Below are 16,894 nucleotides of genomic sequence, written 5' to 3'. Positions count from 1 at the left end.
TTCCCATGCTGGCCTGCACAAAAGTGGGTACACAGATACAGATACATGGTTTAGTAGACTAAAACTCCTTTTTTTTTCAGATTTAGTAACATTTACATCATTGTACCTGTTTCAGGTTTAAAATACATAAAATAAAAACCGTTGCCAGTTACTTACATTAAGTTTAAATTGTAATTTAGATTTTGGGGATCTGGAAAATTAACATATTACTAAGAGTTGTAATTCCAAGAGTAATTTAATTTTTAATTATATCTTTTATTATTAAAATAGTGAAATAGTGTGCTAATTTTCTTTCTGAAACATCAGGAGAGAACAAGACTAAAAATAATACTAAAAAATTAAAGGTAAATACATACATTTCCTTTCTAAAAATTTATTTTTGTTACTATAGTTTGTGTGTGGGTATTTTGCCTGTATCTCCACCTGTGTAGCACATGCGCACAGTCCCCCAGAGGACAGAAGAGGGTGTCAATGCCCTAGAACTGCACCTGCTGACAGCTGGAAGCCACCATGGGTGCTGGGGACTGAACCTCAGTCCTCTGTAAGAACAGTCAGTGACCCCAAAACCCCCAATACATACATTTCCATCTCATCCCCTTGTTTCTTTCCTCTAAACAATGTGATTTTCAATTATTTGTTAGTTTTATGAAGTAATGTGACTATATCTAGACATTTAACTAAAACATTGGGAAAATGTGCATAAATTAATAAAACTATTGTTTTTATAAAGTTAGCTAGAAAATAACTAAAATGAGACTGCAAATAAAATCTAAGATTTTTTTTTAATTTTTGAGATTATAATATAATTATATTTCACTCTTCCCTTTCCTCCCTCCAAACACTCCCACATACTCCTCCCCGTTCCCCTTCAGATTCATGGTCTCTTTTTTCACTAATTATTACAGTTTGCATATACATTTGATATATGATATATTATAAGTGCCTGTGCTTACTTACTAGGCTAAGGTCACCTGATATGGTCATGAGGAATGAAATCAGGCCAGTTGGAGGGGCCACAGGACAACTGAGGCTGTGACAGTTTCATTGAGAGCAATCAGACTTTTTATACCTTTATCAGAAACAGATACAATGGTAATCGCCAGGATCGATACAGTTGTAGATGCCAGGACACCGTTTGTGAGCCATGCAGGGTAGACAAGACTAATGTCTAAGAGCAATTGTCCTGTCAAGCTTCCTTGCTTCCTTGACTCCTAAGGGAACAGACAGATGCTTCACTGCCTGAGGGAGTGCATCAGTCTCTCAGGAACTAACTGGAAGGCACACTGTGCCCCAGAAGCCATGGACTGTAACCTGAAAAACCTCTGACCTGTGTCTCAAGGCAGCTAGGCCAGGCCAACTCCATGGTTCTCTGCAATATATGATGTATGTGTATGCACATTCTTAAACATGGCTGCCCAGCCTGTTTAAGTTCCTTGTCTGTGTGTTGTCAAGGCTGACTGCTTGGCACGGAACAAGCAATTGTTGTGGTCTTCTCTGGGCAACTCCAGTTGCCCTCCGTCCCTCTCAACTGTCCTCACTTGCTTCTGGTGATTTGTGTAAGCCTGGGGAGAAGACATCTCGAGAGCTACTTTACTGCTTGGCTTTTTCTTGTATTTTTTAAAACAAGAGGAATAAATGTTCCAGAAGCTCATTTTCATGTATTTGAAAATTTACTTTTAATATTTCGTCTCACAGGCAGAAATCGTTACTGTATCGACAAAAACTACGCTGGCACCCTGATTATCTGGGACAGAATGTTTGGTAAGTGAAACGCACAGCCATCAAAACAGCTCACTAGGCTGCTTTGGAAATGGTCGAAAATCAGTAATCATAGTGTAATGCTTGTCTTCCAGGGACCTTTGAAGCAGAGAATGAACGGGTTGTATACGGTCTAACGCACCCCATTGATACATTTGAGCCATTCAAAGTTCAGGTAATTCATTCAGCCCTGTTCTTTCTGAATGCATAGAATTTCACAAAGTTTATGTTTAGGAGGAAAATGGTTATTGTAGATGGAAGCACATTACATTGCTGTGGAAAAATGTTTTACCTATAAAAGAATTTGAAATAACTTTAGCAGTTAAGTAACACTTGAGTCAGATGGGTAAAATTCATTAAAACCTATTATAAGAATTTTCAAATGTGTCTAATACCTCAAATGCAAAAAAAAAAAAAAAGTGGTTCTTTAAGAAACATGTTCTTTCTCAGAATAGACCTGAAATATATTCATGTATTCAGGAACAGTGGTACAACATGTAATTAAGGCTGATCCCACAGTAAGAAAAATATTTGCTTCAAGCCTTCAACCTCTGGTTAGAAATTCACCATGAGGCCTTTACCCTTCTTGTCTCAGAACTGGATGTCAAGGAGCGTTATCCATCAGTGAGGCCCTCCTGCTAAGACTTGGTGGAGCAGACCAATTTTCTGTTAGACATGTGCTATTGCTTCCTCACTGGCCTTAGCGGTCTGCACTAGAGAAATGAAGAATGTCTGCAAAGTTCCAGTGTGTCAGCATCAGATTACCACAGAGTCTCCTGGGGTTATGGAATCACAAATGAGGGAAAGATAAGAATGCTCTCAAAGCTGTGATGCTCAGCCAGTGACAGACTTGTGCGCTGGGCTGGGTGGTTGCTATGTACCGGAAGTAACAAAATTACAGGCTCCTGTTGGGCCTGCTCCACAACCCACTCAAGTTTGCACACGACATTGAGACAGAAGAATGCTCTACATCTGTTAAATCCCTTCTGTGTGAAGTACCTGCAAACACAAAGCCGTTCGCTCACCGTCAGTAGTACCTCATGAAGAAGCCGCTCTTTGATTTCTGTCTTCTAGCCTGAGAAACACAGGCTCAGAGAGTTTAAGTAATTCCAGATTCAATTGACAGCTGCAAATTTACCCTAGGAAGCCAAGACCAAGGCTCGCTTAATTCATTTAAACTACTCCTCACCTGACTGTGGCTTCACACACCAGCTTTGGTCAAATGCCATCATTTCTACATTCAAAGTCATTTCTGTGCGTCCACAGTTGAAAAGAAGATTGCTGATCTCTCTGTCTCTCTCTCTCTCTCTCTCTCTCTCTCTCTCTCTCTCTCTCTCTCTCTCTCTCTCTCTCTCTCTCTTTCTGTCTCTCTCTCTTCTACTACATGGCACATCTTTTTCCATCTCTACCCCAGGCTCTACTAGCAACAGGATGTGTCTCTCAGGAGACACATAATAAAAGTTTTCAAATCTTTACAACCAGTTCTATTAAATTATCACCAATTTAGAAAATATTCATGAAAGGCCCTCTTTGTTAACTTTAGGCAGATTTTCTCCTTAATATGAATAAGTAAAGAGAAATATAAAAGTCCACCCTATTTCTCTAGGACAGAGCTTTCCAAGCCTGATGCCAGTGTGACCCATGAGAGCATCTTTGTGAAGTCCAGGTTTTGTTTAGCAGCACTGTGGACTATTTGGAATAGATTATAGGTGATGTCAATATTGTTAATGGATACATAACACTTTAGGAAGCAAGGCTTTGGGAATATATGATTTTTGAGGATAAGGGTTCATACATGAGAAATGGTTAGTGAATGGATGTTGTAAGCACTACAGTACAGTTAGATGAATGAGTAGGAATTGACTAGGTGCCTAGGGGAGACACTTAATGACATTGCTCATTAAGTCAAGTATTAAGCTTCCAGGTATCTACCTTTCAAAATGTTTTCTTCAGCATGGTAGTTGTCATGTGTGGGTCTAAGGTTTATTCTCCTATGTGCTCATTTTAGTCAGAAATGTCAAGTCAGCAAGTTATGATAATTGGGATTTTATAACACACAAATTTGTTATTTTCAGTGACTTCCCTTTGAATAGAGCTAAATTGCTTATTTTATTACCTGCAAAGGAACTTGGAATTTTCCCTACAAGAGACAGGGATATGCTTGCTTTTTTTAGATGTAGACCACTCTGCTCTCTTTTGGAAGACCCCAAGTCCCAGGGGATTGGAAACCAAGTAAACTAGGAAAATGTCATTAAGCTGTTATGATACACTGCTCATGGGTAGTATCCAGATTTGTAGAAATAAAATTGAAGTCCATTTGCAACATAACCAAATGATTTAGTATTTTAATGTATGTTGGAAGTTCTAAACATCCTAATTTCTGTATTACTAGTATTGAAAATCCCCAGGCTAAGCATTCATCTAACATTTACCTCGTCCTCAGAAACTTCTCCATTAAGCCCTATAATAACTCAGGTTGATTCTTGGAATATTTCAAGTAATTATAAAATCTATTCTTCTAAACCTAGCAATTTAAATTCATCCAGGGACTGCTAAAATACCAGCAAGACCACAAATTCTGAGAGCAAAAGCTTTTCTTTCCATTAATGCATTTCTATACTTAATAAACCCCTCACATTTAGAGTTTGAAGCTGATGCCCAAATCCTATGAATATGTTTAATCCTGTGGTGCATTATGGGCACTTGTGTGAAATGCCTTACAGTTAAAATTTATTGGGCACTTATATGTGGGCATGTTTTTAAACTTCTGTGTATGTCAAATGAATGCTATTTAAAGACTGCATTTTTCTGCTGTAACACTCATTGTAAAAGTCTCCTTCAGTCACCAAGCCTTTTCTTTTTTGTGACAGAGTATGAGTTTTTTAATACTTGGAACTCTACAAACTGAAATGTGTGTGAATATATTTTGTTAATATCATATTAGTAACACAATAAAGCATTGTTTTAAAAATATTTAAATAGATCGGCAGTCTTATGATGCTTCCATGTTCTACTGTAATACCCATCTAGTAAGATGTGAGGGAAGGAGTCAGTAGACAGGTTATTGCTTTCACACAAGCTAGTTAATGTTATTTGATGCAGTCTCATAACTTATTTACTCTACTTTGATGATTTTGTAATCAATTATGTTCTCTTTATTTTAAAATAAAATTATAATTTCATTTAGCTTCAAAGATTTTCCTAACACACCAAAGGTATATAAGATGTATAGAATTAATTAAAAAACAGAATGTGATTGCATATCAATATATTATCTATCTTCTCATGCATGGTATATATTAAAGAAAATATGAAAATTACAAAGAACAATATAATGATGTATATAATGAGCTATACTTAATGCTATCTGTTATGCTTCTCTTACATAGAGTAAACTATACATGTATTTTTTTTTTTTTATTTTTCCAAGTTTCACCATTTACTCTATATATGGAATACATTTTGGGCTACACCTGGATTCTTCCATAAGTTTTCTGTCCTATTTAAAGGACCAGGATGGGGTCCAGGTAAACCAAGACTTGGCCTAAGTGAAGAAATTCCGGAGGTAAGTAGAGGTCATGGCAGAGGATGCGGTGGGGCTCGATATGCAGCCAGTCTACATGTGTGCTATCTTCGTGTGATACTATAAAACGATGCTACCTCAGCCAATGTAAATGGATAGCGTAATGAGGATATACCACCCTGGAGGTGGATTAAGAAGGGCATTGCCTTCTAGGAGGGCACTGATTCATTACAGGGAGTATAATTTGGGAAGAAGAACAATTGAAACTACTTTCAGAACCTTTCAAGCCCACAGGCCAGAGCCTCCTCTGGTGAGTAACAAAGGTGTATGTCCTCCCATACACAGTCCCAGAACCTGAGAGATGGAAAGAGCTTTAGAAATCAGGTTTATTCTTAATTTCACTTGTGACAAAATGAAGTCCCCTAAGTAAAAATTATAAAGTCACATCATGGCAGTGAAATTGCTTTGACAAAGCATGGTTTAATTTATTTGATATTAGAACAGAAATATTAAGTATAGAAATAACTTGAAAAAAACATGAGAAAAAGAAATATAGAAATTTAATACAAAAAGCTAAGAAATTCTTTTTTGCTTTTGTTTTTTGAGACAGGGTTTCTCTGTGTAGCCTTGATTGTTCTGGAACTCACCCTATAGACCAGGCTGGCCTATAACTCAGAGATCTTCCTGTCTCTGCCTCCCGAGTGCTGGATTAAAGGCATGTGGCACTAGCATCTGGCTTATAAAACCAAGAAAAATTTAATTTAAATCTGAAATTCTCTTCTAGGTGAAAAATATGATTTCTATTCAATAGTTCATGATATATGCTGTTTCTTTATCAAATAAAGGGCACAAATACAAGTACAGAAGCAATTGGAAGAGTCAATTGTCATTTACAAGATGGTATTTCAGATAAAAACATGTGATGTCTTAAAGAATATTTTATCTGAATAATATTTTGTTGTTTTTAAATACTTGACTTACATATATTTTACATCCATAATTAGTTATAATTAGTCAGCTTGATAAATGTGAAAAATACATCGATTATTTCTTCTTTAAAATGCCTAGGAAGGAGGGTTTTACTTTTCTTTCCTTTTTTAACAGAATAGCCAAAGTAAATATTTTTAAATTATATGAATGCCTACATCTGCTTTATCTAAAGAAAAATATAGCACCCTGTACTTCTAGAAATCTTAGTAGTTTAGGAAAGTTGTTTTAATGAAATACTATTTGATGTTGAGTCATGGTTACCTATGCTGTCCAGATTCACATGCCTTCAATTTCTTGGTATGTTCCTGAACATATTTTTAGATGTGAATGGTTCTAATTTTTTCTTCTTGGCTATTACAATTATGAATATATACAAAGCAGCTATGATGTTTTTATTTAAGGAAGACTGAATCAGAACTGCATCAAGAAGCAGGTGTCATACTCTTCAGACAATTTTCTAGCTAAGGAAATGAATGTCAGAGTCCTTCTGGAGCAAAGATATCAAACTCCTTTTGCTGTGACTAGTCTTTTCCTGCAGTGTGAATTTCAGGCAGAGAAAGGCGCCATGGCGGAGTAAAGGCAAGTGTCCTTCTTGTCTACTAGGTCACAGGTCAGGAGGTCCCCTTGTCATCAGCAGCATCCCAGCTTTTAAAGATGTACACTGTCCTGCAGTTTGCAGTGATGCTGGCCTTTTATGAAGAGACCTTTGCAAACGCAGAGGTAGGTAGCATCAATTTTAATATCGTATATGAAAAATAATCTGTCAATTTTTTAAAAATTAAAATAAGCTCTTCCTTTGTGACTATGATCTGTTTTTCTTCATAATTGCTTTAATTTTGGGGGAAACACCACACATTTTAAGTAGGCAAATTAATTTCCTTAAGACTATTAAGTGTAAACAGATTAATTGTATCCATGTGCTGCTATATGAAATAAAAATCAAATGTTTTGACACCTGTCTAAATTGTAAATAAGAGATTACTTGCTATATATTCTATCAATTTCAAGATACCTAATATATTTAGACAATTACTTGATAAATTGAGTTTAGAGAATTTCCATTGAAAGGTTTTCAGCTTTTATGTTTTTTTTCTCTAAAATGTACATAATACCCAAACTTTGGTAACTTAAACGTGGGTGCACTAAGAGGTGATGAGCAATAAGCATATTTTAGCTAATGAGCATTATCTATACTTGTTTTCTGGAGAAAACAAAAGTAACCAAAAGCAAGTAAAAAATGGATTGCAAACTGTGAAAATGATAAAATAATTATTTTAGTCAATTTTCTTTGTTTCATTGAAGTATTCATAATATGTTTTTCACAAAAGTGTAGGACTCTAAAAAAGGTAGATAACGGTAATAAGGTAACTAAATTAATAGTAGGTAAAATACAACAGGAAAAAAGATCCTGAATTAATCCTTGTTACAAAGAAAATGTAAATCTCAGAAAATAATCTCAGAGTTAAGGGTGTTAAGGTTGTCACAATTACTCTATACAAATAATGGCTATGCCTTAAAGCAATTCTATTCCTTGTATTGTGGTAGGCTTATGTATATATCTACTTTTAAGATGTACAGAACTTCTACAATTTGTGGATTAAATGTACAAAAATATCTCCTCCATTGCACAAAAGAGATAGCAAAATATGCAGAATCTCTGAGACACTAAACAGGTTGCGGAAACGTGAACAGAGAAGCAGGTGAGGGGGTGTAGCTTACTCAGTCGGGGCAACTGCAATTGCTTGTGGACTGTTGGGTCAGCCCAGCCAGACAACACAACTGGATAAAGTAACTGACTCCAAAATAAAATTTAAAACGTTTTCAGGAAAACGAGGTCAAAACACTAATGAAGAAAAAAATATTCAAAGGAAGATTTGGAGTCTTACACTTAGCTTTGGGGAGGTAGGGGAAAAAAAATCCTGAAAAAATGTTTTCTTTTTTCTTTTGGTTTATTTTTGAGATTTGGTTTATTTTTGAGATACAATTGCAACATTTATCCCTTCCCTTTCTTTCCTCCAACACTTCCCATAAAATCTTCTCCATTATATTTCAAATTCATGGCTTCTTTTTTCATTAATTGATATCGAATGTGTGCGTGTGTTTGTATACATGTATGTATGTGTGTATATACACATATTCCTAACTATACCCTGGTGAGTCCATTTGAAGTTACTTGTATGTATATGTTCAGGACTGACTACTTTTGAGAATTTTAACTGTCTCATCTTTACACATGACTGGATGGAAGCTTATACTAACAATGCACTGGATAAATTCCAGATAATAATAAATTTTAAGCTGGTCTCAGATCAGAGTTCAGGTACCTAAAAACATTAAAATTATTCCTCCAACTAATACATAAATTTAAGTCAGGATATAGCATTCCAGCAATTACAAACTGACTGTTAAAATGTACTAATCACAAAATCATAGTAGAAGGAAAATAGAAAACAGAACAAAGCTTGAACTACAACCACAGAATCAAACTATCAGAGTATTAAAAATTAATGTAATCAAAATACTAAGTAAAATTGTTTGGACTAACAGACTAAGTTTTAAAGAAACTAAGATATATCATATGTGTGTGTATGTGTGTGTGTTTGTGTGTGTGTGTGTGCGTGTGTAAATTTATTCTTTTCATATATTACACCCTGAATACAGTTTCCCCTCTCTCCATTCCTCCCAGTCCCCCCATCTCCCTTCTCCCCCGGATCCACCCCTTCATTTCTTTTCATAAATGGGGAGGCCCCCCAGGAATATCAGCCTAACAAAGGGTAACAAGTTACAATAAGATCAGGCACAAAACCTCATATCAAGGCCTGATGAGGCAACTCAGTAGGAGGAAAAGGTTTCCAAAAGCAAGCAAGAGTCAAAGACAAGCCCTGCTCCCACTGTGATGAGTCTCACAAGAGCACCAAGCTACACAACCGTAACATATATGCAGAGGGCCTAGCTCAGACCCGTACAAAACTCCGTGGTTGCCCCTTCAGTCTCTGTGAGCCCCTGTGAACCCTGTTTGAAGCTAAGATATCTGAAACTCTTCTGAAAATCACATGATCAGCTGAAATAAATAAATAATGTGCACTGAGAACTAGTCCTACTGACTATTTATTGTTAGATAATATCATTATCTAAATCCCATGTAATTAAATAATTATGTATCAATAGAGTATTTCACTGAAAACAATTCTATAGGGTCTATACAATTTAGATATTGAATTATGAATATAGAATTCCATTTGAAATAGGGTGTTGAATGCGGTGAGCAGAATTCATTGTTTATATGACAGGGATACAGTCCAGGAGAGCTCACTGCCTCACCCAATTACACCTTTGGCATGGTTGCCTCCTCAGTGTTCCATTTATCAGGATCCTTGCTTTCCTTAGTATTTTCTTAGTGTAAAGGCTCCTGTATGAGCCAAGATGGCTACCAGCCACTCCAGCTTTAAGTACTGGCATACAAAAACTCAGGTGTGACTATGTAAGATGGAGTCAAGCATTCATTTGTACATCTCCAAATTTGCCAGTAGAATCATGCTGGAGATTTGAATTCAATGTATTTTATGAAGGGGAACCCAGCAGGGTCAACTGTAGGATCCTCATGTTCTGAAAGAGGGAACAAGAAGACTTGGAAGAAAAATAGTTGTAAAAATACATAGAAAAAGAAAAATAGAGTTGAGGAGGCAAATTCAACATGTGCTTGACATACACACATACGTACACATGAAAACATATATTCTCAATAGGATATACTCATATATACATCCTATTTAGCCATGAATGTGGTTTGCATTTGTATTTTAAAAGTATTCTTTATTAACTGATAAAATGTGCTGTGATTTAGTTTGCCAAAGACAACAAATTGAATTCTCATAGACTATCTTGTTGCCTTCATTTTATAATTTGTGGGACATATTCAAAATTTCTTGTCAATAAACTTCATGTTTCATTATGCAGGTGTCATTCCCCCGCCTGTACTAAACCAGTAACTAGTACCAGGTCAGGGTTAGACAAAGTGAGAGTCACACCAAGTGGGACGCTGCTCCGAGGAGAGTGAGAGTCACACCAAGTGTGATGTTGCCCCAAGGAGAGTGAGAGTCACACCAAGTGTGATGCTGCCCCCAAGAGAGTGAGAGTCACACCAAGTGTGATGCTGCCCCGAGGAGAGTGAGAGTCACACCAAGTGTGATGCTGCCCCCAAGAGAGTGAGAGTCACACCAAGTGTGATGTACCCCCAGGAGAGTGAGAGTCACACCAAGTGTGATGGTGCCCCGAAGAAAGTGAGAGTCACACCAAGTGTGATGGTGCCCCGAGGAGAGTGAGAGTCACACCAAGTGTGATGGTGCCCCAGGAGAGTGAGAGTCACACCAAGTGGGATGCTGCCCCCAAGAGAGTGAGAGTCACACCAAGTGTGATAGTGCCCCAGGAGAGTGAGAGTCACACCAAGTGGGATGCTGCCCCCAGGACAGCATGCTCACTTTTCCTCTCAGCACCTGCCAGACTTAGCAGAATCAGCAAACTATTTCCATAGAAGGAATGAGAGACACATTCTGGGTGAGGAACCAATAGCATATGCCACAAGGCACCCAGTTAAATTAAGGAAATTTGCTGCAACTTCTAAAGAGATGGAAAGAGACAATGTTTATTTAACACAATTTAAAGACCATAACTTCTGGTGTTGCCCATATACATTTCTGAATTATTTCATTTTTTTCATTAAAAGTTAGTAGACAATCCATCTTTTAATGACTTCACTTTAGAATATAAGGAAGGTTATAGAAAAATAGAGTGGACTTTATTAGTTTTAGCAGAAAACAATGACTTAAATCTAGATTCTGTTTCTTGAAATGAAAATAAAAACAATTATTATATGAAAAAGTATCCTGAAAATATAATGACTGAGTGCATACTTGCCTACTGTTAAGATTTTGTTACATATTCCAAAACTAATAATGAAACCAAGGGCTTGTCATTAGGTCAACAAATCATCCAGTTTCTTGCATCAGTAAGACTTTCAAAATGGCAATGTGAACTACCTTAATTTTAGCAGTCACACATAAACATCAACCTTCCTAAATGATTAAATTGCATATAATCTTTCCATGGTATCCAGGGGAACTGATTCCAGTACCTTTTTCTCACCCCATAACTACCAAAATTCAAGGGTAGTCAAATCCATTACATTTGTCCCATGGTACTTTCATATAGTGTAAGCACATCCTTCGTTATACTTTAATGATTTCTAGATTTCTTGTACTTATCTGTCCTGCACCACTTAAAGCACAATGACACTAAAACATTGTGCATATATTCAGTACAAACAGAATATTTCCCTGAGTTTGTTCATTCTGTGGTCAGGTGAATGAGAGTCCACAGACACAGAAGCTCATTGTTATAGTAGCATAAGTTGGAATCATCTCCTCAAGGATCATAGAATTTGTCTATCATCAGTTATATTGTTAAATACATTAACTTTTATTCAACCAAAATATGACTAAGTTGTATGAACAGTAATAGACTTAAGATATGTACATAAGACTAAAATGAACAAGCAAACCCAAAAAAAAAAACCCTAGACCATCTCCATAAAAATATCAAACTGTTGATTGTATTCAACATTGTTCAATATCAAGTACAGTTTACAGTATTTCTTTATTCTTCATATCTGTATTACTCTTTATTTACAAAGTTAAAACTGGAAATTTATCTACTTCAAGAAATGTGGGCCTTAATTTTGGTTTTGAAATGGCATCCTCAATATTAAATTCATCAACAGATTTAAATGTTTGGGGACATGTGAGTTGTTCTTAGGTAAAATTTAGGCAGGCATTATACATATTAAGAGACATATTTGGAACTCAGATTTCTCTCCTATCATAAGAAATGTATAGAAAAAGCTGCTATAGTTGATAGGCAAAGAGAATTATCTAGTGTTGAAATCCTTTTCAAGCTGAAATTGGAGTTGGGACAGCTTTGTTCCTAACACTAATTAATTTGGAAGGACATATTTATTTCCCACATATGTTTTTCTTTACTAAACACTTGCTACATGACTCAGAAAGCTTGCATTTGTGCAAAATTGTATAATGCCTTTCTAGTATGGGAATTTCCAAAGACATATGAAGACTTTAAAATCCATCTGCACTATTTTGTTTTAGCCTCATCTACCATAGACCATAATCACATAGAAAGATTCTGACTGACTTGGGGATGGGGAGCCTGCTTTGATAGCAGAGGCTTTTCTGTTTATCTAAATACTAGAGCAGATAAATACTTATTTTAAATGTGCAACTTCTGCATGAATAACTTTTGGAGTCAAAAATTTAACGTGATGACCACCAGAAACTTGTGAGAGGCACATTCTGCTTTCCCTGAACCTGGTGCAGCAGCCACTTAATTACTGTGTTTAGTGGTCAGACCCACAGACTTTACCTTAAATTTTGTTATAGTAATTGTGAGATCAATTCTTAACCTGATAGGGTCCACTTCATGGGATGATGTTATTAACAAATGTTTGACATAGAAATATGGGCTACGTTAGCATGCTCTCCAAACCAAAACTGGGAGTAAGACACACACACACACACACACACACACACACACACACACACACACACACAATCAAAAGAAACAGGCAAGTGATCAATAAGACAAAACACAAATATGCCAAAGTGAAGCAAAAAGAAGCAGAAGTGCACAGAAGCACCACCGAGTTTCTGTGAGGCAAACCACTCCAGGCAAGGAAACCTGCACCAGAGTGTGGTTGACAGACACAGCAAGACTCCACTGGAGAGAACAGATGCTCATGTGGGGTTATCATGTGGAGATAGCCTGCACTAGAGTGTGGCTGAGAGACACAGTAAGACTCCACTGGAGAAAACAGATGTTCCTGTTTGGTTATCATTTGTAGACAACTTCTTGGGTAGATGTGAGACCCAACCCAGATTCCCTATCTTAACGTTGGCACTTGTCAGGACTTGTGCATCTGTCATAGTCTCTGAGTTCCCACATTCTTAACTGTGGAGGCATCTCTCCAGTACTGCAAATGCAGCCTTTTCATCAGCTTTGGACGTTCAAAGTCTAATTGCACAATTTTTGCATTAACATTTATTTATTAGCTGAGAACTATATGAAAACAAAATGTTTATCTCTGAAGCAAGTTATGGCTTTTTTGGGCGGGGGCTACTCTAAAGATTAAAAAAACTTCCTTGTGTATTTTTATGGTAAATAATAATAAGTCAAATGTAATTTAGAATAATTCTATTTTAACACTTTAGGTATAGATTATTTGATGTGAATAGCAGTAGATAGTGTTAAATTGGAATGAATCCTATGAAAAATAATAGAATTGTCATGCAAAGTGAATAAACAAGATGTGACTCATATAATCCTTGAAATTCAGGAGACTGTAACATAAATTGATCAAAATAGATAACTGCTATTGTTTTCCCCTTTTGGTCTCATCTAGCAGGTCTATGGATTTGTTCATAATGAATAGGAATTAGGTGGTGTGAACTCAGTGACGGAGCTTTTGTCCTCCTGTACAGTCTCTTCTACATATTTGTCATAAATACATGCAGTACACACACCCTAGATATTTCTAGAAGGACTATGTATGAATGAGAAGATCAAATGGTTATATGTCTTAATTAACATAAATTTGATGCAGTCAGACTCAATTGTTTGGTATTGAAGCCTTTTCACATTTTTAGTGTCAAACATTTTTAGAATATTTGTGTCCCTTTAAGGATTGCATAAGTGAATATTAAGTTATTTAGTATTTTAAATAATTAATGTTTAAAATAATTTAATATCTTAATGTTAAATTTCTGATTAAATGGTTTAACTGGATTTGTATTAAAGCTTAATTTAGTATTAAAGTTGAATATAGTAATTATTTACTTAATTTTGTGTAATTAAGGCATTAGTATTAAATGCAAATGTACACACTTCTTTGCTTAGTTTTTCAACAAATGTATATTGAGTACTATGTGTCAAGGATTTAGGCTCTTGAGACACAGCCATGAAAAAAGCACACCTTCTAGTGAGAGGAGATGGACAAGGAACAGAGGATTCACAGAAGATGTAGGTACACAGAAGACATAAGTCAGAAGACAGACAGTGAAGTAGGTAATTATAAAGGGGTGAAGTGTTATATGTTTTACATGGATGGATGATGACACATTTTTGCATAAAGATCTGAATTAAATGAGCAATAAGGATCATGAAGGAAGTCATTCTAAGTAGAAGGCACAGTAGATAAAAACAGCCTTGAGTGGGGAATAAGATTGTTAGGAAGACTTACACTTCTAAATGACTTACAGATGGCAAGCAGGGACCAGGATGTGATAGAGCACATCTCTAATCCCAGTACTCAGGAAGACCTGGCAGAGGAACCAAGAGTTGAAATTTGGTGTGGGCTATATAGGGTGTTCCAGACTAAACAACTTAGAAAATTGATTGAATCTACCAGTCAACCAATCAATCAGCAGAAAATTATACTCATAGGAAATGCAGAAATCAAGCTGGATTTTATCTGGAAGCTTCATCCCTACTGGCTAGCTTTCATAGTGCTGGAAAGTGCTAGGAATGCTGCCGGGAGAGAAAGCAATAGTTGTCTTACCTACCGTAGAAGCTTGCAAGTTATAATAACAACTGGCCTGGAATGGTATAACCTGTGGTGATATTGTGTTCCCCAATATATGGTGCACCTTAATAAACTAATCTGTGGTCAGAGAACAGAACAGCCTCTAGATACACATAGAGGCCAGAAAATGGTGGCACACACACCTTTAATCCTAACATTCTGGAGGCAGAGATCCTTCTGGATCTCTGTGAGTTCAAAGCCACACTGGAAACAGCCAGGTATGGTAACAGACACCTTTAATCTCATGGTGGAAGGAAGGAGGAAGGCATATAAGGCATGAGGACCAGGAACTAGAGCTGATTAAGCTTTTAGGCTTTTAGCAGCAATTCAGCTGAGATTCATTCAGATGAGGACTCAGAAGCTTCCAGTTTAAGAAAACAGGATGGGTTGAGGAGTTGGCAAGGTGAGGTGGCTGTGGCGTGTTCTGTCTCTCTCTCATCTTCCAGCATTCACCCCAATACCTGGCTCCAGGTTTTGTTTTTTTTTTTTTTTTTTTTTTTTTATTAATAAGACCTGTTAAGATTTGTGCTACAATAACCACTGGTGCAACAGTGGCACCCATGTTGAGGGAGTAACCAGTTACCTTTTCACTGAATTTAACCCCACTCCAAAAGATGGAACTCATGTCTCATACCTTTACCTCGGCAAAAATCTTAGCTGCCTAGGACATAGACTCTAGGGAAGACTCTAATATTATTCAGCTAACTAGTCAGAGTAATAAACTGACCCTAAATTTTAACCTTCATATTTATAAATTAATGCACCTCTTGACACAAATCAGAGAAGCTTCTTTGTGTGGTAGATGATAATGCATAGACACCAAATCACTCAACATATAGAGAAAAGACTGTGTACTCAGCATTATATGGTGTGTTTATATCACAACCCCTCTTTCCAAGGCTCAGGAGTCATAATACAAGAGGGTCCAGAAAGATTTGAGAGACAGAGGCTGCAGTTATCTGCAGCAAAACAATACTTATACAAGACGGAATTATTGTGCACATGAACTCACAGTAACTCTGTATGAACAAGACCTGTACAAGATCAAGTCAACCCAAATACCATCATGGGCAGCAGATGGGGTTATGAAGCCTCACCTTTAGCTGAAAAATTATTGGCAATTGATGGCTGCTAAGTGATGGACAGTCAGTTTTGTTGACTGATGAAGGCCCTGGAGACTATCCATGTAACAGTAGATAGTCCTTCACCCTTGCCTATACAGGTAGCCCTTAAAGGAGCAAGTAATGCAGGGAGGGTAATGTGGTTGGGAAAGTAAGGAAAGAATTATATTTGATTAAATATATTATATGCATGTATAAGATTATCAAAAAACTAAACTTAAAATGTGTCAAAGAAAGGAGACCATGTTGGAGTATAACATGGATAGGCTAGAATCATGAGTTTTAGTTTTGCTTTGAGTGCTAGCTGAAGCCCCTGAAAGTTTTGAAACTCATGTGATGTGATATATTTTATAATATGAAATAATAGCTCTAAAATCCCAAATATATGGAAGACAGAGAGACAGACACTCTTAGAAGCTGGAAAATTAATTATAAAGGTACTTCATTAATTGATGTGGGGACAGAAGAGAATATTGGTTTGAGTGCTTGTCACAAATGCCTTAATGCTAGACAGATCTTAATTGCAATGCTGACATTTAGATCTGATATATGAGAAGCAGAAAGAGAAAAATAACAAGGACTCTGGGGGTCCAGCCCCTCAATAGTCCTCTCCCAGGGTCTGGGAAGAATCTACAACCAGTTGACAATGAATCTTCGATGAAAAGAAATGAATCTATGTTCACAAAACTCCTTAGTCCATACACTTTATTATTCTGAGTCAGTTCTCTCCATATACAGCTTCTATTCTGCTCTCACGCTGCAGCGAGCACATACCCCCATTAGGGGGGAGGAATAATCACTCTTGATTCAGACTTGGTATAACACTTATTTATTCACACAGTAAGATTACAAGCA

General features: G+C 36.6%; 1 protein-coding gene across 12 annotated transcripts in view; it reads left to right on the top strand.

Moving 5' to 3' along the window:
- Agmo (alkylglycerol monooxygenase) overlaps positions 1–16,894 on the top strand; it is a 302,211-nt gene that overhangs the window by 136,157 nt on the left and 149,160 nt on the right. For all 12 annotated transcript variants that reach the window (XM_076550758.1, XM_076550753.1, XM_006983948.4 and 9 more), the window contains exons 7-10: positions 1,696–1,761; positions 1,854–1,933; positions 5,189–5,323; positions 6,875–6,991. In XM_076550758.1, the coding sequence (XP_076406873.1) occupies positions 1,696–1,761; positions 1,854–1,933; positions 5,189–5,323; positions 6,875–6,991 (398 nt within the window). The remainder of the gene's footprint in view (positions 1–1,695; positions 1,762–1,853; positions 1,934–5,188; positions 5,324–6,874; positions 6,992–16,894) is intronic.

This window comes from Peromyscus maniculatus, chromosome 14 (assembly GCF_049852395.1).
Source record: "Peromyscus maniculatus bairdii isolate BWxNUB_F1_BW_parent chromosome 14, HU_Pman_BW_mat_3.1, whole genome shotgun sequence".
NCBI classification, from domain to species: domain Eukaryota; kingdom Metazoa; phylum Chordata; class Mammalia; order Rodentia; family Cricetidae; genus Peromyscus; species Peromyscus maniculatus.
This window is presented reverse-complemented; position numbering and strand designations above follow the sequence as displayed.